At 33.6% G+C, this 25,103-nt stretch overlaps 1 protein-coding gene and 1 pseudogene across 1 annotated transcript in view; one reads left to right on the top strand and one right to left on the bottom strand.

Moving 5' to 3' along the window:
• The window catches only part of GRM5 (glutamate metabotropic receptor 5), a 418,657-nt gene that overhangs the window by 12,463 nt on the left and 381,091 nt on the right, over positions 1 to 25,103 (top strand). The window contains exon 2 of the mRNA XM_011363299.1: positions 1,715 to 2,576. Within this exon, the coding sequence (XP_011361601.1) occupies positions 1,916 to 2,576 (661 nt within the window). The 5' untranslated portion in view covers positions 1,715 to 1,915. The remainder of the gene's footprint in view (positions 1 to 1,714; positions 2,577 to 25,103) is intronic.
• LOC111741990 lies at positions 15,236 to 15,351 on the bottom strand (annotated as a pseudogene).

The following is a 25,103-nucleotide window of genomic DNA, read 5'->3' as shown; positions in this document are numbered from 1 at the left end:
TCTTCTCTTCTCTTCTCTTCTCTTCTCTTTTCTTTTCTTTTCTTTTCTTTTCTTTTCTTTTCTTTTCTTTTCTTTTCTTTTCTCTTTTCTTTTCACTCTTGTTTGGCACTATACAGAGGAAGCCTTTCTCTGTTGCCATAGGAAATGGTAGAGGAAAGGATGTAAATGAGGGTGAGAGTGAATAGAAATGTGATTCAAGTTATATTCATTTTGTGTCTGTACTAAAATTTTTGCAGGTCTGATGAGTTTTGAAAACCATTAGTGTTCTTGAAGAAGCATTATAATTGCTTAAATTCCTGAAGAAACATCATCTGTTTTTGAAAGGTGGTGCTTCAGGAGTTCGACGCTTTAAAACAATTTGAAAACCTTGGCTGGCAGAAACAATAACATACAAACTAAGTCTCTTATACAATCTTTTTAATAACCCAAGTCACTAATTTGTTAGTTTCTTTTTAGAAATTATGCTAGAATTTGCAGTAGGCAACTCGGGAAAAATTTTTCTTTTTTTCCAGGAGTTTAAACTGAAATAATGACTATATTCATAGCTATGCTAAGTTTCTATTTGGAAGGATAATTCCAAGCATGCATCTTTACAGCTCTCTGAGTCTTCTTGATGTGGAAATTTTTCCCCCTGGATCAGAGAGAAAGGACTGATTACTGTGAATTTTATTACAAGACTCTGTAATTACTTCGAAGACTCTGGAGGACCAAGTAGTTTGCCAGAGAATTTTCTGTTTCTCACCACCGAGTCACAGAATGCCCTTGGAAATTTAATAATGGAAAAGGTCATGTCTTGAATATATATAGCCCTTGTCAGTATACAAAATATTTGCATAGTTGATATCTTATGTTGATCACCATAAAGACAGCCTAGCACATATTATCCTCATTTCTCAGATGAGAAAATTCTGGTACTGAGAGGTTAAACAATTTCCTAATATTTCTTAATAGCAGAACTGGAATTTGAACCTGAATATTCTTTTCTCCACAAAATGGTTCCTGGGTCACTATTCTTGCTGCCTATTTGGGTGGCATTTTACTCTGTAATATCCCAACCTTTTTCTTCCTCCTAGAGTTCACTTAACTTGGTAATAGCCATGTGGTCACACTTGTCTTTCTTCTATCTTATATGGAAACTAGACACAACACTTATTTATTGGGCAAATTATTAACTAGCTTTACATGGCATTTGACAAAGAAGGGGGTATGCAGGCTTTTTTTAAAAGTAACTTTATTTTTGTAATCAAATAATTAATATATGCTCAATGATGAAAATTTGGAAAGAAATAAAAAGCATTTCTAAAAAAAATGCTATCACCTAGAGGTCACCAATATTTAGTATTTTGGGGTGCATGTTTCCTAAGATTTTCTGTTTATTGCATAGTTTTGCTTTTAGGATGCTTTCTCTCACCTCCACATGAGAGTATGGTTCAGCCTGCTGCACATAAGATTTGGTTTTTGTGTATCCCAGATGAACAAATGAAAAAAATATTAATCTAAGCAAAGTAGGATCATGAAGCTATGTCAGCTGCCTCGGCACATCACAAAATCACAGAGGAGGTAGACAAAGGGTATTCAGAAAGATTTTTTGAGTCTTTTTTTCAGGTTATCTTCATCATTAAAATCCTTCTTTCTCTACTAGCACAGACCATGAGAGCTTCCCCAATTAGTTGCACTTATGTTATTAAATACCTATGCTGTTTTTTATTTCCAGGTTTTGAAGATCATGATCACATGGATGCATCTAACTAAATGGTACCTGGGGACATGATGGTCCTTTAGAGAACACTTCTAAATTACTGGCTAATTTCTTGGTTTGCCACTCAACAGAAGACATTGTTTGATTCTGTCTGTCAGAACGCTCCTAAATTTTCCCAACCATGCTATCTTTATTAGCTTGAACTCCTTTCCTAAAATGGTCCTTCTGTTGATCCTGTCAGTCCTGCTTTTGAAAGAAGATGTCCGTGGGAGTGCACAGTCCAGCGAGAGGAGGGTGGTGGCTCACATGCCGGGTGACATCATTATTGGAGCTCTCTTTTCTGTCCACCACCAGCCCACCGTGGACAAAGTTCATGAGAGGAAGTGTGGGGCCGTTCGTGAACAGTATGGCATTCAGAGAGTGGAGGCCATGCTGCACACCCTGGAAAGGATCAACTCAGATCCCACGCTTTTGCCCAACATCACACTGGGCTGTGAGATAAGGGATTCCTGCTGGCATTCGGCTGTGGCCCTAGAACAGAGTATTGAGTTCATAAGGGACTCCCTCATTTCTTCGGAAGAAGAAGAAGGTTTGGTGCGCTGTGTGGATGGCTCTTCCTCTTCTTTTCGCTCCAAGAAGCCCATAGTAGGGGTCATTGGGCCTGGCTCCAGTTCTGTAGCCATTCAGGTCCAGAACTTACTCCAGCTTTTTAACATACCTCAGATTGCTTATTCAGCAACAAGCATGGATCTGAGCGACAAAACTCTGTTCAAGTATTTCATGAGGGTTGTGCCTTCAGATGCCCAGCAAGCGCGGGCCATGGTGGACATAGTGAAGAGATATAACTGGACCTATGTGTCAGCTGTGCACACAGAAGGTATGTTTCCTTTACATCTACTGAGTATGTTTTATTATGTATTTGACAGCTTCCAAGTTAAAATTTCAGATTTGGGGAGGCTAAGTATACTGATTTGGGATCTTTTGAGTTGCTCTATTATACCATTAAGAAAAAAAGGGACTGGATGACATAAGTCTAGAGTGACGTAGCTTTAAGCTAATATGAGTGTTTATGTAACCATTGTTTGGCAAAATGGATTTGGGGGGGGGATTATATATTATATTGCTTGTACTTCTGCTATAATCATGTTAGAGATTTTTAAGTTTTCTAGATCTTCATGGAACACCTTCCATTTTTAACGTTTTGAAGTTGATCCAACAGTCTTTTATTTCTGATAGTTAAAGAGAGGTACATATAAATATAAGGAGCGAAGGTAGCAGTTCTGGCCCAGGTACCCCGAAGTAGAAAATTAGCAAACAGCTTTGTCTTATAACTCAATTATTTTTCAGTAGAGTGTATAGTTAAATCCAAAGTGGAGATACATATAAATTAATTTTATCCTTGTATAGGACGTGTAAGTTTTAATAATTCAGCATTAGTTTACTTTGAAATGTATTGCTTTTTTATGCTCAAAAAAGTGAGGAAGGAAAATATGACCGAAGTTTTATAACAGTTAATAATATTAGCCCTTTTTATTGTTCATTGTGCTTTGTAAATAAATGCTTTTGTATACACTATTCCTTAGTTCCCTACCAAGGCTGTTTGGTATAGGTTTGGTTTTACCTATAGAATTTAAGGAACTCAAATGGTAAGACTCACTCATTATACAACATTCTTTCTAGTACAACATACTGCATATGCTATGCACTGTAGAATACCAAAAAAGGTTCAAAATACTTTTTATAGCTCATTGAATCATTGTGAGAATTAGTCCAAATTTAAAAAGCCTGTAATAACATTACCAATGTTATCCAAGCAACCTAATCCTGTACAATATGAAGTCGAGTTACTGAGAAATTAATGAAATGATCAGAGTAAGCCTACTTCAGAGATTGGAAGCCAGTCACGAATTAAGTATAACGAACTTTTCATTACTGAGAATCATAATGTGAATTTTACTGTGTGGCCACTCTTATGATACTCATAGTTTCACAAACATAAAATGGAATTCTATATCGGGTTGAGATTTCTATGCCTTTGGAAATTGTCATATATAAGTTTATAGTTTACTTACAGAGATGTTGATATATAAAGATTTCGAGTGATGGATAGGTGATTAGAGCAGGAGACCTTTCAATTTTTTTCAAATTCTGAAATTTTTCTTATAAAACCACTATTTCATTTGATTCTCACAAGCAGTTATATAGATAATCCAGATATTGTATTCCCATTTTTAAAATACAAGTGTTTTAAGAGTTTGAGTAATTCATCCAATAAATATCTAATAGTGATTTCAGAGTGAGGAGTAGGGTTCATAGCTACTAACTTCTAGTTCAATGTCCAAATATATTTCAGCCAAATCCAATGAATCCACACCCATAGAACATATTTATGCACTACATATTAACTAAGCACAAACAGATGAAAGACCCTTGGGTAGTCCAGTGAAGGACAGCCCTATGTTGTAGACATCACTACCCTCAATGGGCATGCAATCTGGCAAAGGAGATGAAGCATACATGAATACTTATATAACCATAATTCAAGGTGACACAGAGTTGCAAATATATCTCTAAAGTAAGATGAATGAAAAAAAAAAAATCACATCCTGCTCTGTGGTGATGAGAGCCATGGTGAAAATCTTAGAGAAGGAAACAGAATCCAACAGTTGAACTTTAACAAAAAGAATACTGACAATTGATGAAAATTGAGAACGGATGGATTTCCAGTCAAGGGCATCAGAATATACGAGAGATGAGAAAGTCAAAAAATATGTTTGCAAAAAAACAAGAATAAAGTTATGTTTTGGTTTGTCTCAGAAAAAATCATAACTTTTATTAGGAACTCCTCTCTAGCTTCAAACGCATAGGAGTTGGTCACTGTGTGGGAGAGGCTAATCCAAGATTGCGTTCAAAGTGAAACTCATCATCATGACCATTGGCTCTTACTAATTTAAATCTTTTTCTTAAACCAAAATGTACACTAATATTAATTCAATAACATAAATCATGACATATTCATATAATGTATTATTTCATTGATATTAAAATTAATGAGGCATTCTATAGGTAACGAGATCATAATGATCTCCAAGATCATTTTAAGTGAAAAAAAGCAAGGTGAAGTTCTGTGTATATGGTTGTTGTAAAAAATGGAGTTTATAAAAACCATTTGATTAGATATCCAGGGAATTGTTCTCAGAGAACAACAATGCTGACAACAGTTGCTCCTTCTGGGGAAAACTAAGCAGTTAGGGGACAGGGTGGAATGAAAGAGACTTACTTGTGTAACTTTTACATGTAAATATTTGAAGTTGTGTATTATAAACATAAACTACATATTGCAAACATAACAATTAAAAGAAAACATTCTATTTGTGGGCAAAAACTAAGCCAAAATATTCTATTGCCAAATTTATTTTATTTTGCCAAAAAATAGATGAATAAAAATTTTGTTGCCAAAGTCTGGCAAAATGTTTGGAGAATACCACCAGGATTCATGAGAGAACAAATTTTGAATATGAACATTCAAAAATTTGAAGAAATACTCTTCGGCTTATTGTTTTATATGGTTGAGTCAAGAAATATTTATATTGCTTTGATCACAAGCAAGAATATGGATAATGTGGTTATGTGGTGTATCAGTATAGGAACAGTGGGATAGAAAGTTCCACAAGGTGAAACACCTCCAGGATTGGAAAAGTCATTGAGTGTTAGAAGATACAGCTTTGTTGGGTACTGTGGGAGCTCCCTGAGGCGATGGCTGATTTTCTGTTGCCTGGCCCTTAAGGAAGCCCCTGTGAGGTTTTCAATGAAATGACAATGCCAGTTCTTACTTCAGCCCTTTTCTGGTTGGATTGGAGTAATTCTCTTTAGCCCTTGATCACTCAGCTCTTGTATCCCAAATTTACTTACATGTCCTTATAATCATCGTCCTTTGCTCAGTTGATATTCTTGAAGAGTATGGACATTTCCAAATGTTTTCACATGAGGCATTGAGGTCTCTGAAAAGATGTCTCATTTTCAAAACAAAAATAAAAACAAAAACACCCCTGAAAACCTTTATCCCTCAAATTGCCCATTTATTTTATACTTAAACATGGCAGTACTATGTCACTCAGTCCTTTTGGCAGCTATCACAAAATGTTCTTTTGAGTACTTGCATGCTATCACAGAATTCTAGAGGAGAGCACAAAGAGACTTGGGTTTCAGTTTCAAGGTTAATCTCTTACACTTGCCATTTCCTTGATTTATGTTTTTTTAGGCTATAGAACTGTGTATTTACTGTGGCTTACTGTATTATGCAAAAATTGTGCCTAGGTGTTCTAGACAAGGAGATTCATAGTATGAAAACAAGAAAAGAAAAAAGATTTATTTTTTTAAAAGTAGACCACACTAGCTCTTCAGCTATATAGAAGAAACATACAATGACCTCCAAATTCTTTTACTCCTTTTAAAGGAGTCCGTCAGTTGCCACTCTCTGTGCTCTAAGAAAATTTAAGGGATACTTTGCATCAGTACTTTTGTAAACCTTGCTCCATATGCCCATTATTGGACAGGATCAAGGGTGCTCACCTGTTAATGGGTGTGGCAGAGAAGATTGCTTTGGCTTTGATGACTTCCATTAATAATCCACTTGGCTTGTAACTTGATAGTTCCTTCCCACTCTCATGCAGCAATAGCCTGTGACTGCTTTGGTCAATAGAATTTGGTGTGAATGAGGACTCTCTTCCTGGTCTGTCTGTCTTGGAACCCTGTCATCACCATGTGAAGGATAAGAGCACCGAAGTTTTCCAAATGAGGCCATCTTAGACCATTTGTCCTCTATTGTGTCAGCGTACCCAATGTATATCAACACAACTGCCTTCCTGACCCAGTTATTTGCAGTCACATAATAAAGCCCAGATGAAACCATAAACATTGCCCAATTTACTAACCGTAAATTTATGAGCAATAATAAATACCTTCAAGACAGAGTCCAGTATAAGCATGTTCATCCCAATGACTTTAAACTCTGACCACCCCGCCCTTCGATAGGATACTTCTATAAAGTTTAAACCTCAGAATTAAAACACAATAAATGTATTAATGTGTAGTGACATTCTTGTGACTTAAGTGTAAAATGAAATGGAATAAATGCTTTGGGCAAGAAGGAAAATTTTAAATGCTTCACTCATACTTCTGTAGCTAGAGATTTGATAATTCCCTTGAAGCCTGAATGCTTTAAATAGTCATACACTTGCATTTCATTATTTCATGCTTCTCCTTGATCTAGCTTAATTTTATTGAGAAAAGTAATTACAGATTGCATTTTATACATAAAACCAAGTATATGTACTTTGTGGATGACTTAACAGGATTTTCACACTTCACAATTTTTGCTGCCTTTGTTGAAACATCACTGTACATCCCCAGGGCCTATCACAGTGCCTTGCACATAATAGGTGCTCAAAGACTATTTGCTGACTGTATTCAAATAGTACCTATCTTACTATTTATGAATATATAGCATGTAGATAAATAGCAGGCACTTGTAAGTTTTCACAGTTTTGCTTCTTTATAAAAATGAGGTGCCAAAGTGCCTCCCTTGATTAATTGTAAAATGCGATTCACGCCCCACTCCTTTTTATGTTTGCATAGGTTTTTAAATTTATTATTTCCACCTGATGATAATGGAATGTTAATTTGTTCTAGTCAAAAAACATGTCAGTGATGCTCTGGGAGAAAAAAGTGTACCAATAAGTTGTACTGCTAATGTGATATCATTAAAGCATTGTCTTCAGGGAAACCTACATAATGTAATGTTATATCATTTTTAGGTCATGATATGGTTTTTCATCAATTGTTTTAAAATGTGACAATCAAAGGTTTAAAAACCTTCAATGTTATTCATAGTCTATGTGGTTAGTTTAACTTGTAAAAAGTGGAAACCACTTTTCCAAGCACACATTTCCTATTAATTGTGATTATATCAAAATAACAATTTAGTTTGGAAAGATGGGCCCTACTGATTATTTTTAAATGGGGTTTTCTAGTGTTTCTCGAGAAATACATAATGGGCCCTACTGAGTATTTTTAAAGGGGTTTTCTTGTATTTCTCAAGAGCTTAAGTAGTGTTGAGAGTTGTGATGAATTTTGAGATGATGGTAATGATAATTCACACACACAAACTCTTGGTAGATTTGTAGACTGTTAACACAGAGGGTCTTGGGAGAGCATTTAATCTAACCCTTTTACCTTACAGTAAAGAAAACAGAGAAAGTAAGGACAAGTAATTTGGCTTTACTTTTATATAATATACACAGAGGTGAGTCTTAGAACTCAAGATTCCTGTCCAAAATTTTGTTTCCACATCATTGTTGAAGATAATTACTCAAGTTCTTTTTTTAATTTTTTTTTTTTACCATTGTATTACCTCTCTGTTTCATTGCTTTATTCCTTTACTCTTCATCTCAATGATGCCAATCTATTGAAAATTTTAATGCCTACTTTAAACAATAGCAGGGACCACAAATTAGTTTATTTCTAAAAGCGAATTTGAGAAATAGCATGGTCTCTTTGTTGTTTACCTGTAAATTTGATGAAGAGCTTCTTTGCGTGGGTCAAAATGAAGGTTTTGAAATTTTCGAAAAAAATGAAAAATATTTTCTTTGCTTCATAAAAATTCTGACAACATTATATCCCATAAATCTTTTTAATTATGGATTAATTGTATAATTATATTGGTTACCACTGACACAACAATACATAAACATCAGAAAATGCAAAGATTTTTGGGTGGATTCTTTACTAAATTAGACCATAGATCCATAATTTGAGAGATATAATGGCAACTCTAATAGTAAAGAAGCAATTTTTTTATTTTCATATATCACTGTCAGAAACTGCATTGTTAATAGTGGAAGAAATACAGGTAGTCCTGTGAAGTGTATTGAGTGGTGCTACCTCTTACCTTCTCTTCCAGATAGAATAGCCTATGGACTCTTAGCTGATAGCCACTAAGGGAGTTATTATCGCCTCTCTTAGGGGTTAAAAAACATGGAATCTATTGACATACCAAGCTGTGGCCAGGGCAAAATCTTCCAAACTTCCCTGTTTTCAGTTTTTGTTTGTTTGTTTAATACAAGTTCTGGCTTGGACTCTGACTCACCTTGAAAAAACTTGAGTCTGAGATAACATCCCTGTTTCTACTTTTTTGGGCACTATTGCTATCTATTCACTGCTAAAAATATCAGAATTTCTCCCCAAATACTACATGCCCAGGATAACTATGTTAGAAGGAACTTTGATTTCAAAGAATGTCAATCTACTGCTCCTCCAATGCACACACAAATAAATACCTGGAGTGATGTGCAAGTATGGATACTATAGTTCCAATTAAATTATAGTTCCAAGTGCTTCATTCAGTATTAAGATAACTTCTGAGTGAGCATGTCTATTAAGTGTTCAATACTTATCCATTTTACAGTTGGGAGCTCCACAAGTTGTGAGATTTTCCTTGGTCTCTCTTCTTCCAGATCTTACAGAGATGGCATTATTGTCTAAGTTTTAGAGTTTGCATATTCAGAAAGTCCATTCATTCTGTTTACTGAAGAGCTGATCTTGTGACTCAGTGTCTCAATCACCATAAACTTATTGGCTTCTAGGTTTATAAATTTTAGTAGTAACAGATGTTGCATCTTATTGAGGAAAGCTGGGGAATGGGAGGGCATGGTTTGAGGTACTTATGTTCTAATGCAAAACAATTCCTACAAAGCAAGCTCTACCCAATACACAAGAAGCAAGCACATAAGAAAAAACAAGGAACAAGATCCACAAAATTCTAGAGAAAAGATTTTTTCCTTTCCTTTCTTCTCTCTCTTTTTTATTTGCCATATCTTTCTCAACTCTTCTTTAGTTACTGAAAATTTTTATATTTTGTAGGTTGTTCAGTAAGTCTAGTCAAGAGTAATAGCCTTCCCACTATCCATTAATTCGAAAGTGGATATAAGATGAAAATTACATTAATGATATCATCAAGATAGAAAAAAAATACAATGAAAAGAACTAGTTTTACTCTAAGAAATACCATTGACATCAGAGCTAGGAGTTTTTGTTATGTGACTCTGAGAAAGTCACTTCAACTTATTTGTCAGATGAAAAGGGGCTAGAAATGATGTTCTTGGAGATCCCTTCCAAGACTAACCTTCTGTCATTTGTTCTTCTCATGCTTCCACAGACCACACATGGGCTGGATTAAATGTTGGGCATCTCATTTGAAATGAATGCCACCAAGTATGGCCTATTCAAAAAAAAGTGGCCAAAATAGTTTTGAAACTTAAAACCATATCTTCAAAGAATAAAATTGGCAGAAAGAAGACAAGAAGACATGGCAGGGACCTGACTTCTACTTTTAGGCATTTGGAAAATTCAGGTGGAGAAGAGCTGATTCACTTTATATGGACAGGAGCATTACAAAGAGAGCTCATTACTGAAATACCAGAGTAACAAATTACAGTTTAATTTTTAAAAAATACATTTTTGTTTATTAACGGAACCATTCAATGAAGGAATTGCCTCTCTCAGGAGATAGTCATTTCTTTATCACTTCTGTGCACAACCCTGGAATGCACAACCACTTGGAGGGGCTGTGAGAAAATGAATTTAAATCCTTAGTTGGGGGAGGAAGAGAGTTGTATTACTTGTCCTCTTTGATAACTCCCATTATTGACAATTAAATATAATTTAATTGTGATTCTATTATTCCATGAGTTAAAATATGGTCAGATATACTATAAAAATTCATTAATTTGTTAATTAACTTATTCCAGAATACAGTCTGTTAATGTAACTATTTTATAGGTTAGAGAGTAGATATGAAAAGAGAAAGTGTTTCTCCCATAATACTGCAGCTAGTTAGGGGCGGAGCAAGGATTTGGACCCAAGGCCAACTCTTTTTAATTAAATCCAAACTTACTCCCTTTATAGTGGGATAGTTGTGGCTTCAAGGAAATGTCGAATGTGCACCTATTGATTCATTTCCCCTCCCTAGGAAACAAGAAAACACTATTTGTTTTCCCACTGAGAAAATCTTTTGAGCATATTTCATGTGTCTTTTTATTTGGCTTTGAAAGCACATTTCCATGTTCTCATGGAAGGAATTAATTACAGTAAAAAGAAAATAAATTAAAGAGGAGCATGTGGCAACGAGTTGACCTCACAGAAGACCTTTTGTGAGTTTGATGATAAGTACAAACTGTACCTGGTTGTTTCTATTTACATCTCCATTGTAGACTCCACTCTTCATCTTTCAGATGCCAATTATGGGAGGAAGCAGTATGGTACACATTTCTTTAAGAGCAGGAAGACATATTGTTAAATGTTGCAGCCTTATGTATGAAAGGCTTCTTTGGAATTCATCAGAACTGGGAGTTATGAAATTTCATTTTGGCACATTTGCAAATACTCCAGAAAGACTTCTCAATTTAACCAAATGTTGAGGAGACTTTTTGGCAAGAGGCGTGATAGTCAGATGTGTTCATTTTAAGGGAATTTGAAACAAGAGATTATGCCCCAGTGATGCATTGATTTTATGCATCAGTTTTCACACGCACACGCACACGCACACAGACACACACACATGCACATTTTCAGAAGAATGAGATTGTATAGTCAGTGTTTTTCAAAAAGTGCATCATAATCTTTTATTTCTAAAACCTATTTAGTGGGCTGAGACCAGCAGTTAATATAGAGTAAAATAAGATAGAATAGAATATAGATATCAGAGTGTCTTACATGATAGTAAGAGTAGATATTGTTTTGTAAATTTTTATTTTAGTTGCACATAGCCAGCCATACATATGTGTACTTTCAGTTACCATTTAAAAGCAAAATAGCTTAAAATCAACTTACTCTACTTTTCTCTCTCTTGCTCTTTTTTTTTTTGGCCAGAGAAATATAATCCACATACACAAGTTTATTCTTTTATGATAATGTCATTTGGTTTCTGTCTCTTGGATGTGTGAGGTTTAAACCTTATTATTAAAAACAAGCAAGAATTCCAAAGCACAGATGTTGGGAAATGGTAGAGACTTCGAACAAAATATAAATAATTAATATATTGTTGATAAATGGTATAAGCATCAATATGGGACAGTGGGGGGGACCCTAGACCAGGCTGTTGGAGGCAATTTCCAGTCCTAGTTTTTATCAGAGATCAAGACATTTTATTTTTTAATATCCCAATATAGTACATTAAAAAATAAATATCAAAGTATATTAGTTATAATTTTTGTATTCAAAGTTTACATAGAAAAAATTAACATGTCTAACTCCCTCCAACACACATACACACAAACACATACACACAATACAATGTGATGTTTTTATACTGTTCGTAAGAATTTCTTGGTGATACAAAACAAACCTAGTGCATTACACTGTAATGTGGTGTGTAATAAGGCACAAGTTTAAACACATAAAGTAACAGTCTCTTTTCAGTTTTTTTCTGAGTTTCCCAATAATTATACGCACACTCTCATTTGATATATAGTCAAGTCTAAATTTGAGATCTTTTGCGAATGTGAAGATTAGGCCAAATACCATTCTTGAGTAAAATAAATTGAGTTTAGATATGAGCGAGCACTCAGGTGTATAAGTAGTTCCATCGGTAAGTAGAAATGGATAAGTCACAGTGGAGTAGTGACTTGAAAGTCACAAAGCTCGTTCAAAGACATCTCAGAAATCTAAGTTTGGTGACTCTTTGGAATATTTCTATTTAAGTAGTAGCATGGACAAGGCAGGTTTGAGTGCAAATCCTGGTTAATATTCTTGCTAGTGAAAGGACTTTGGAGCAGTCACTTTATTTAGTTCCTTTATAAGCACATTGAGAGAATAATACCTCCCCCATAAGACTGTTGTGAGATGTAAATATAAAATAATTAGCATCACATTTGGCATACAGCAAGTGCTCAATAAAGACCTAAATTAGTCTGCCAAGAACTTCCCTTGCCTTATCTGGGATATAAGGAAAAAAAGATATAATGTTTCACTCTATTTTTGCTTAGTTAAAATCAATTATTGAATGAGGTAGAGAATTAGGAACGTGATCAATAAATGTAGTGAGTTTTAGATTCTTTCCAATTTTCCTTTTGGAAGTTAGGTTTGCAATCATATAATATAACACAGGGTGCTTAGTGCGTTGGCATAGTTTTAACTGAATCCTACAGCTTCTCCTCCAATTGTTGAGAGGCAATGTGAAATAGTAAAAGGAGCAAAGTCTGTAAAGTCCCAATGCTGGGCTGTTAACATGGTTATCTTCACTCTTGTGTGTGTGTGTGTGTGTGTGTGTGTGTGTGTGTGTGTGTGTAGGACTTCTGAATTTTCTTTTACTTTCGTAACAAGCATCTTTTGTAGTGAAAAAAGGCACAATGGATAAATAACTTTATAAATTTCAAATTGAACATGCTAACCTTCACTAGTCAGTGACTGCAACTTGTTAATGATGCTAAGTTGTAGCACATTTAAGCATGCCATAGGTCTGAGTATAAAACAAAAGGAAATAATATGGACATTAGGAAATAAAACAGATTATATATAATAGCTAGATTGGTCTGAAACCTAAGTGATGCTTTCTTACAAATTGTTGAAGATCAAATAATAACAGTGACACTATAACTATTTTTATCAAGTATTGTGTTATCAGAAATTATTAAATTTTTTTATGATTTATGAAGTGATATCAAGATATAAATTTGAGTGCTATTAATAGTATATTATTATTATCTGAAAGTCAGGTCTACCCATAGCTAAAATAAAGTAGAAATAATATAGAGTAAAAAGGATGTTTGTGTTCCTGTTCTCAAGGACTCTAAAAACAGAACGAATTCTATCTTTAACAATTTCTTCACACATCCTTGTCATATATATTTTTTTTGGTTGTATAACTTCTTTTCAAAGTCTTATGTTTGCTTTCCACCAGATTTGGGCTAGGGTTTTAAAGCCTTGAGTCTCCCTCATGAAAGTAGAGAGCCATTTATTCTTTAAAAAGAATGTGTTATTGCATTGCCATATGATGGATTTTTATCCTTTAGATAAGCTGAAGAAATATGAAAGTTAAGTAAGACATAGTTAAGTGTCATGTTAGTTTAATTTCAATTTCATGGAATTAAAGAAACCAAATTACAAATGAAGCTGATAATTAATATGTTTTATTGAAGTAAATAGAGAAAAGAGAGAAAAATATGTTAAGACACGAAAAAATTTAACACTCCATCTGGCTATTTTATTTGTAATCAAGCTTAATTTGATTGTTTTCAATTCCCAAATTAATACACTCGTTTTTATTGCACAGGCATAATTAGTTCTCATTTTTTGTTCAGAGAATTAAAAATATATAAACCATTAATTTCCATTAGACTTAATGTTGAAACCTAGGTTTTATTAAATAATTATGCTGAAGAAAGCTGGCAATCTTAATTATATGGATTTGTACTTATATGCAATTTATAACAGTAAACCCTCATATAACTAATAAAATGCAAAAAAGTTCAAATTATTTGGGAATTTGGAGGTACTTTAATTTGCCAAGTTGTATAAAGTTATAAAAAAATTAAAAACTGGTAGCAACATTTTTGATGATTTGAGAGAATTTTTTGCACAAAATAAATAATAAATTTTGATGAAGTTCAACGTATTTTAATAGAAGTTTATAAAAGCACACCTAAAAGAGCTTGAGGTCCATGTGATGTTACAACAAATGAATTAATTTATTCATTAATTTGAAAATATTTGTTGGGAATATGTTATTTACTAGACTCTGTGGCACACATTATGAAAAAAGTGAGATGGAAGCACTTGCCAGCATATAACTTTTTGCAGAGGTATGGTCTCATATTAATATAAAATTTAGCCTCATAGAAAGAATATGGTTATGTGTAAGCAGAAACTCATAGATAACACCAGCATGCCAAGGGATGAGTATATTAAGTAACTTACTTGAAAAAAAGAAGTCTTTATTAAATATAATTTGGAAAATTATGGAGAGTTTAAAGTTTTTTTTTTTTTAATAAGAAAATATTATAGGGATGAATATCTCTGTTGAAAGTAAAAATGAAAAAAAAGCAAAAAAGCAAACATATCGTCACTTTGTTTAGCACAATATGATTCTGTACTTGCCTAGTGCTTAATATTCTGGGATTGAAGGGAGCCATGTGGAACACAAGTGACCTAGTTATGCTTTTGTTTTATACTATTCAATGTCCCCTGATCCTATATGAAGTTAATAAGTATCGTTCTATCCAAAATAGAAAGTCTGAGCTAGGTGCCATTAATATATATTTTTTTTAATGAGAAAGTAAAGTTAATCCCTTTACTTTCTCATTAAATATAATAGATATAGCAGACAACCTCAAACAATAAACTATAAAATGCATAATCACTAGTAATTAAGACATTATCTGGCTTGTTTAACAAAACTGAGATCACATCTTTTTATGAATGTTAGAACTCTGATAATTTCTAATTATTTGTTATTATTATTATTATTATTATTATTATTTATGCCTACAGCACCTGGTCTTCCTAGATGGTCTCCCATCCAGGTACTAACCAAGCCCGACCCTGCTTAGCTTCTGAGATCAGACATCAGGCTTGTTCAGGGTGGCATGACTGTAGACCATGGACCATGGCTCCACTGGGGTGTGAACCCAGGACCTTCTGTGTGTAAAGCAGACGTGCTAACCGCTACTATGGAACCACGTCCAATTATTTAATTATTTATGTGGAAATCTAGGAAAATTTAAATACTTTTTATCCTTTCTAATCATACTATATTTTTCCTGGTAGAAATTTAACACTGATTGAAATTATTCATAATTTCAAAGCTATTTCTGATTTTGATGTTTCTTGGTATCTGCCTTTCTTGAAAATCTCAACCTTCTCCCTTTTCCCTGAGTCTTTTCTGAGTTTTAAACCTTCTGTTTCAAGTTCTTTTGAGTAATCAGTAGAATTAATGGTTCTCAATTGGTTTCACTTATTTGAAAAGTACCTTCCTTAAAGGAGGCTATGCTATATTGTAACTATGGAGAATAGTAATTTGGGTTTGTTTGGCAGGAAATTTCTCTCTTAGCCTCAAAACCTATTACTTGCCTTTGCTCTTATCTTCACTTGGTCATTAGATGGCAAATTATGGCATATGATTATAAGGCTTAAAGAGGCTGAAGAGAGTATAACACTTGTGCCATCAATAAGAAGAAAGAGTATCATTTAGAAACATGAAGAAAAATAAGCTCTTAAGTTTTTAATATATAATATATTAAAAGGGCCATGAATGAACTTTCAGAAATTGTATACAATTCCTAAGCAAAGACAACTGAAATAAATCTTTACCATTTCTGAAAAAGAGCAGAAATTCATGCTGAAATGATCGAACTTGAATATGGAAAACTTCACTTCTGATTCAGTTAGAGCATCAAAGAATTTGGTTTTGAGGTCAGAGAAAAGAGCATTTATTTCGGAATTACTCTGGAGACCATATTTGGTTTCCCACTTTGGGACGACCTTGGGCTGTTCACTTAACCTTTCTGAATACACAGATCCTCATTTGCAAGATGACAGATGGCTGCATCTGCACTCTGTACTAATGTTTTGTTATGATGGTCAATTGAATAATCAGTTAATGCACTTTAGAAATCTAAAGTTGCTTGATATATTAATTAATTAAATATTAAATGAACACTCACTGTGTGCCAAGAGCTATATGCTTGGACCAGGTTTTTACAAAATACCAACTATAGTACAATGAAAATTAAATGCTAATCAAAGATTTTTCATTAGTGATGTTTCCATCACAATAAAAACTGTGATTTTGATTGCCAGATGTGACTGGGGGGGAAAGTTGAACTCCTTTTCCAATATCATGTTCGTGTCCCATCAGTAATTAATAAATATTGATAAAATGTCAGATCTGGAATTGACCTGACAATTATAGCAATAGGAACACTGAGTAATTGTTAAAGAGCTCAGATATTAAATTTAGATGGACCTAGATTCAAATCCCAGCCCTATCACTATTGTCTGTAGATACAAGGCAAGTTTTCCACACCTCAATTATATCATTTCAGAATAGGCATGATTATCACTATTGTTGGCTCATATGGTAGTAGTGATCATATATTTAGTATACCTAACACACAATAATAGTTCAAAAAATCTCAGCTGCTGTTATTTTGTGTGTGTGTGTGTGTTTTTTCCCCCTAATTTTTTATTGTTAGGAAAGAGAAACTCAGGCCTAGGAAATTTAGGCAACTTATCTAAGGCCACAGAATTCCTCGTGTCAGGACAATAATTGGAAAATAAACTTACCGTTCAGAGAATTTTTATTTTAAGGACACACTTTTATACACAGTTATATTTTAATTATAATTGAAATATTTATTTACTGCCTTTATCATTGAGTTGGAGGGCTTGTATTCTGTGGTTAAATAGACTAGAATTTGAACAAATTAGTTAACCTTTGTAAATTTCAATTTTTTATCAATTGTAAATGATTAATGCTGCTGCTGCTGCTGCTGATGATGATGATAGAAACAGTTATGGGGCATTCACCAGGTCTCCAGGCACTTTTCTGAATACTTTTACATAAATTTATTCATTTAATACTCAGATTAATCCTATGAAGTAGTAATATTATTATTTCAGTTTTATAGATGAGGAAACTGTCATAGAAAATAAGAATAATGATATACCTATGTTAATATTTGTTGTGAAAATTAGGTGAGCATTTAAAACTAGATAAAGTACTTATTTATGATATGCAGTCAAATTAGGGAGTCAATAAATATCCATTAATACTAATTTGGTTTTTATAATCAACTCTTTTTTGGCCCAGTCGCTGATTCAAATGGAATTTCTTGGGTTATATTTGCACTTTGAATTTTTCTCCTTCCATCACTGTGATTTCTAAAAATAACTTGTTATATTTATTAAGTGAAAATAAGGAGGGCGCAAGTGATGTATTTAAAAACATACGTATAATCTCCAAATGTGAAAGTAATACATAGATATCATTTGGCATTTGGAAAAGAAAAAAGTGAGAAAAAAATTTAAAAAATCATTAATATTCCAACAAAAATAAAACAATATTTTGATATCTTTTATTTTTGTTATAAATCCTATAATATAAATATACTTATCTAACTATAAGCTTGTGTAAGAAGCAAAACTTTGCATTTCTCCCTGCCTATGGATAACCAAATCCCAGTTGCTTTCAAGATAAAGTCTTGGTACTATAAAATAGAATTTTCAAGGTTTAAATATATGGTGACCATGCATCAAGCGTGAGGTTGTTATTAAATCTTTATTAGACCTCATCATTAGTGTATATCATTTTAAAATTTTTCTTTGTAAGTTCTACTCTTAGCCATACACATAAATCTTATTGTAAGTCTTATGATAGTCCTCTTAAAAAAAAAACAGCTTTATTGAGGTATAATGATATACAAAAACCAGCACATATTTGAACTATGCGATTTGATGAGTTTGGACATATGTGTACACCTGTGAGACCATCTTTAAACTTCATCTACATTGAATCACCTTTTCTCTGATAGGCATATTGTATCTATTTTTGAAGTCATATTGAATCTTACTTTCTCCATGAGCAAGTTAAGGTCACCTGTACTATTTTCCTCTATTTTCCACTCCCCCCAAACCTCACAGTGTTTGTCCACATCATTGGAATATTTTACTTGCGATTTTGTTTTTATGTCCTATGGCCTTGGTGAAATATAGTCCAGCAGAGGAGCACAGGATTTGGAGTCAGATAATCTGGATCTAAAATTCTCAATTTTATCCTAACTTGGGAACATTGCATAACCCATCTTTGGGACTTAGTTTTATATTTTAAAATAGTTGTTCTTCAAGTACAAGATTACTGGTGGTGGTGTTATCTCATTACTATAGCTGATACTGAGTACTTACTATGTTCCAGGAACTATGTTCCTATTTTATTTAATCCTAAAATAATGTTATGAATTAGGTAAAATTATGTTGCCATTTAACAGATGAAGAAATGGAGACATAAAGTGTTTAAAGAAAAGATCGTATTTGTCAAAATGCTCCCTGAGAAAGACAACACATGGTCTGTGATTATTCCTGTCTTGCCTTTTCTCCTTTTACTCGAGAAAACACCCCCAGTATGAATACATGTTGAGACTTTGGTATTGTCACAAATATTTGGGCTAAAAAGACACAATAAATTATACAAAAAAATCATTTGGGCACTCTTATGAAGGTCAGTGATTCTGAAGACATTTTTATTGAAAAACGAATTGGCTAGAATAATTAGAAATAAAGCCAAATATTCTAATTTTGCCATTCAGAAAATGTATTGGGGTCAACTAATCACAAACAATAAGCAGTCCCATAATTGCACCCATTGTAATTATATTATTTGTATTATTTAGAAAAAGATGAATTCTGGTTGCTGGATTTTCATACTTTCTGTGTTGTTAATGGTCTGTCTGTTTTGGAGTTTTTAATAAAGGCAATGTCTCTATTTTAGAAAGAAGAAAGAAAACAAGTAAATGAGAATAATACGCTCTATATAACAATTTAATGAGAGTAAAAACTGTCATGTAATATAATTTATATAACTTTTGTTGTCCTCTTTGTTGCCTTCCTACCCCGATTCCCATAGCCACCCTCTAGTCCAGAAAGTAAGCATTCGCTGATGTTTGCTACCCAGATAACCACCTTGCTCTGATTATTCAGTAAGTAAATTTTGTAGAAAATTCAGTAGGAAATTTTGACTAAGTGATGTAGGGGCTCCTTAATACAAGGCGTTTAGAAAACAAGAAGAAGAGGTTTTCTGGTGTTATGGAAACAAAATAAAACTTAAAAAACTAAGTGTTTAAATTTTAACAGGTATAATTTCAAGTCAGTGTTTGTGATAGAATAGAAAACTATTATATAAATTTATTGAAATATTTACTTGAAATATGTATGCCCAGGGGGGGAAAAGTTACCCTTCACTATGAACATTACCTGCTATCAAATTATGTCAGACTCTTAGGAACAAATCACTAATTATTAAGGAAACTTGAGTTTTTTGTCAGCTTTCTCACTAAGTATGTATGGGTTAACATATCTGAATTTCTTATACGTCACTGATTATTTCCACATGGCATTGAATTATTCGTCAAAAAATACTATACTGACACAGTAACCAAAAAACATTTTAACAGTGCTTCTATAAAATAATTTGTAGCTTTTCTTCCCTCATTAACTTCTTAGGTTTGTTTATGTTATAAATCCCATAACGTTTCGATGAGAAAAAATTTCATTAGAGATATACCGAGGCACTTTTAAATTTTAGTACATAACATTATATTATGTGTTTATTTAATGCCACTAGACACTTTGGTTATGTGAGATATTAGCCAAAAAGTATAGTAGTTTAATTCTGGTTTTTGAATTGTTAAAAATTAGCTAATAAAAATTCTGTTGCAGTAAGGTGTTACATGGATGTTATCATTAATGAGAGTAGAAGCTTCTTGTAGTAAAGGATGACACATTTGTTTGATGTCTTTCATAGCACTTGTCAAAATTCTGAATACATAGATGTCCCATATACAGTCACTTGGCCATTCTTTGTTTCAACACTTCTATTTTGTCACATGGGCTACTAATGTCACATAGCTTCAATAGTATATTGAAGTATATGAGCTATTGTGAGAAAAAATTTAAATAGTCATAAAAATTAATTTTCCTAGATGACCTTCTATACTACCTTGTGGGTTTCTCTTTTTTAAAATTGTATGCAATTCACAGGGCAAGAAAGAATGTATTCTTTCTGTATTCCTCTTCCTTTCTTCCAAGAGGGGCTGAGACTATGAGAAATGACAGATCTCTCACATTGAATGACAATCAGGTGTATAGTATTTTCATATGTATGATCTCATTTGATCTCCTGTTGACTTGTAATGCAGATATAATGATTGTCATTTTATAGGAACCAAGGAAACTAAAGTACAAAGAAAATAATTTTATAAGATTACATTGTGACTAAGACAAAATTTTATTTTAGGCATTTCTAATTTTAAAAATTCTTTCCATTACATCATGCTATATTCAGTACTCCAAATTCAAATGCTACAGAAGTATAAAAAGTAGCTATGAAACTCTGACCCTCCAATTCCACTCATGGAGGTAGCAACTGTTGGCAGTTTTATGTGTAATTTTCTACCTTTTCTCTGTAAGTTTTCAAAATCAGTTTCTTTTCCTCCTTCCCTTTCTTTCTCCATAGTTTTTAAGTAATATTTTTAAGAAAAATTCAGTTCTGTTCACCTTTTATAACTTAATTTAAAAAACCAACAACAGTAACAATGTATCATGGACACCTTTTCAAATAAGTATGGTGCATCTTTTAGGTGTAAATAACTTCTAGATCATTATTCAGATGCTATCACATTGCTCTTTTGTAATTTTATTGACTCTACATTCTTTACTTCTGCATTACTTTTGTCTCATATTTTCACTGTTGATGAAGTATTCAGCATTTGGTCTTCATTTTCCTTTCTACACTTGTCTCTTGTTGCCACACTCAGAAACTTCTGAACATAAGTTCATGTCCATCTCAGGTACTGAGCTCACAGTTCATTGTCAGCCAACAATACAGATTCAGTCAGAATGCTGTCATTTGAAGAGAACTTCAGTTTTTCCCTGGCAGTCAAGGACGCAAATGGTGATTTTTCAGAGAAACAAAGTATTGTTCATTTTCCTTTTTCTCATATCCCAGTATTTCACACATTCTTATATCACAAGATGTAAAAGGGAAGATGGAGGTCTATATAACATAAATAAGACTTTCTAGATTACATTTTCACTACAGTTGGTTGTTTTTTAGCTTTCAGTTTCTCTTGCCAACATCTTATAGATTTCTAGCTAAAAAAAAAAAGACATCAAGAAGAAATTAACCTTTCTTGGTGAAAGACTTGCCTAATCATGACGTAGAACTGATTTGATTTCTTGTCATTTGAGATGGTCATCTGTAGAACAGCCAGTTCTGGTTATTGAGGAATCTACTATAAATCAGGAATGGGCCAAGATGTAGAAGATAATTTATAAGCAGAGTGTTAGGGCTCAATATTAGGTTATAAGGCTTGATTTGTAAATTTCAAGCTTATAGTCCAGGCTATTAAATTTGTTCTTTCCAGTTATACAAACAACAATTAAAGCTGAATAAAGGAGAACACACTGATTTTTCAATATCATTGATATAATATATTAGAACAGAATACAATTTTTTTTTGTTACTTTGATCTTGAGAGCTTTGAGCTAAAAAAGTGATATGGTGATATAAGTGCACATGTCTGCTAGTATTTTGTGTTTAGTAAGGTCTATGTCAATTGAAAACCAGAATTCTATTATTTGGAACCATTAAATTAAAAATTAATTTAACATTGAAATAGGATGCTTCCTTAATTGGTAGAGTATTATAATTATTTGTGATATGAGAATTCTGAAGTCAAAGACAGGCTGGGGTATGTTTTAAAGTGGTGATGGCATAGTTGGGAGCCCATTCAGCACACGCTTTTTAGTATCTTTAGCATGGCAGGTCTAGCTGCCTGAGTCCTTACTTGTATAATGTTTCAATGAGTATCATGGGAGTGAAAAGAAAGACACTTTGTATGAGATGGACAAGCTTAAAGTTAATATTTTAAAATTTATTAAGGAAACTACCCTAAGGTAAAAGAGCATCCAGAAACTGATAAAGCCTGTATGGCTGGTCCAGAAAACATCCAGATGTGTCTGGGACTAGAGTTACACATTAATCTGTATTACCTTGAGACTGGAGAATTTCTCATGATACCAGTGGCTCTTAATCTCAATTTAATAGCAACAGTCTACTTTTTTAATATTGTGATAAGTAGAATGAGTCTGAGAACTGGAAGGGGGAAGAGTGGGTGGGATCATGTTGTATGAAATAGGAAACAGAGAGATATGAAAGGGAGAACGTTTATCCCTGGTAGTATAGCATGAACCATTCTCCAACTTGATTCCAATATTCTGCATCTACTCACACAATAAACACACACACACACACACACACACACACACACACACACACACACACACACACACAGAGACATCCATACCCCTTACTTCTATTTTGTTCATGAGCCATAAAAGAGCAGAGACGTTATCTGCACTGATATCATCTGGGTACATCATGCATCACTATTTGAGAGATATACCTGGAAACATTCATGTGAAGAATCACTTGAGAACTTGTCAGAAACACACATTCTTGTGCCCTAACCCAGACTCAGTGAATCAGAAACTCTGAGGGCACAGGTCACTAATCTGTGTTTTAAGCATTCTGATGCATCGTAATGTTTGAGAAGTACTGAATAAAGTTTCTGGGAATTTAATTTTAAACCGAAAAGCAGTTGCTCCTATATTTTCATTTTTAAATCTTCCTAACTCAGTTCAAAACATACCTCTTCAACCCTCCTGAAGGGGCTCATCATACTAAAAGCATTTCATACCGTACTTAGGGACCTTTTAAGGCACTGTCTTCTATTGTAGTTCTGATTGAACACATTTTGTCTCTCTGGCCAGACTTTGTCTTTTTCTTTTTTAAATTTTGCATAGTTCCTAGTTTGTGATGGATCATATTTAAATAGTTGGTGAATGGTGACTATGGAGTAAAGGTTCTGTAATATCAGAATGCTTGAAATTTTGTTTAGCTTATGTAGTGTAAATTGAATGCTTCAGGTCATGAAAACTGGCTTTCAGAGGAATAGAAAGAAAAATCATGAAGAGAGCATTTATGGGAGCCAAGCCCATGTTCATTTAAAAAAAAAATATGGAATACCTGCCGCAAACCAGGTCTTATGTGGTATACCAGGGAAAAATATGATATGGCATCTGCCTTTTAATGCATACAGCCTGTCTTTATTTACATCTCTCAGGTAGTCTTCTCAATATCACTACACCTATGCCAGGCCATACTCAATCTAAACCAAACCCTCAAGACCCTTTCTACCACATTACTACTTTATTTTCTTAAGAACATTTATTATTATCTCAAATTCTCATGTGTTTTCTTTTTGTTGTTGTTTATTATCTGCCCCTCCCCCAACTTCAGCAGAATCAGCTGTGTCCAATATAGTCACAGCTGTATCTCCAAATGCCTAAAAGAGACCCTGGTATGTAATATCCACTCATTACATATTTTTGAATGGATGAATGACTTAAAGATGAACAACATTGTGAGAAAGGCATTATAATTCCCATTATAGGTAAAGAAATGGAGACTCTGAGAATTTAAATGAAATGCTTAAATGATGAAAAACCTAGAATTCAGCTAAATTATTTCCAATTCTAAAGCTTATAATCCTTAGCTGCACTGGCCGTCTCCACGTGATTTTTCCCCTTTAGCATCTCTGTCTCTCTTTTTTCAAGCATACACAGGAATTTGAGCTGCAGTTCTCAGTACAGATTGCCAGCGCTTGAAAACTGTCTGCTCAAAATGGTAGAGAGTTTTGCAATTAAGAGTTTCTATGAATTAAAATACCTAAGAATGCCACAACCTTGCATAGAATCAGCTCTCCCAGCCCCAGCTCCTAGAAGCTGTTTTGAACTGAATCAAGAAAGCAGAAGTTTGGGATTAAAGATGAAGTTAGCCAATATATTACCAGTTCAGTGAACCAACAGCAGGAACCTTGGCCATGGGCGACTTTTAAAGAGACCTGTGAAGGTGATGGGGTGATATTGATGTTGTTTTTCCCTGTCTACTTTTCCGAATATTGTTCTTTCTCTTTGTGATATTGAGGGAAGCCGAAGGCTCATGAAGAACTTTAAGGAGCTTTTTCTTTTTGTCAGGACTGCAAAAATCTGCTGAATCTTGTTCATTTCAGTTATTTTTTAGTATAGACATTTAAATCTGATTTTATTAACTTCAAAATATTGAGTATCAGATTATTCTAATAACACATCCACTTATAGACTATTGAGGTTGTATAAAAATAAGCATGACATGAAATTTAGATGGTGAGATGAGGCAATTCTTTCTTCATGGGGACTTGCACAGTACTTCAGAAGGGGAATAGTTTCAGTAGAAAGAATATCCTGAATTTGAATCTTAGTTCTGCCACTGTCAGAAAGCACTTATCCTCACTAAGCCTCAGTTTCTTTTTCTATCAAATGGGATCCGTCATTACTACAAGACAGGGATATTTGAGAATTAAGTGAGATAATGACTTTGAAGGCCCTTAGGACGGTGCTCGGCACATAGTAGTTACTGCATAAATGTGTGTTGGACTTACAATTTCAACATAGGACAGTTTGTAATAAATGACCTCCCAGTTGAAATGAATTAGTAATCCATCAAAAATTAGACTGGTGTCTGGAGCTGGGATTG

The sequence above is a fragment of the Pteropus vampyrus genome, unplaced genomic scaffold (assembly GCF_000151845.1).
Source record: "Pteropus vampyrus isolate Shadow unplaced genomic scaffold, Pvam_2.0 Scaffold84, whole genome shotgun sequence".
NCBI lineage: Eukaryota > Metazoa > Chordata > Mammalia > Chiroptera > Pteropodidae > Pteropus > Pteropus vampyrus.
This window is presented reverse-complemented; position numbering and strand designations above follow the sequence as displayed.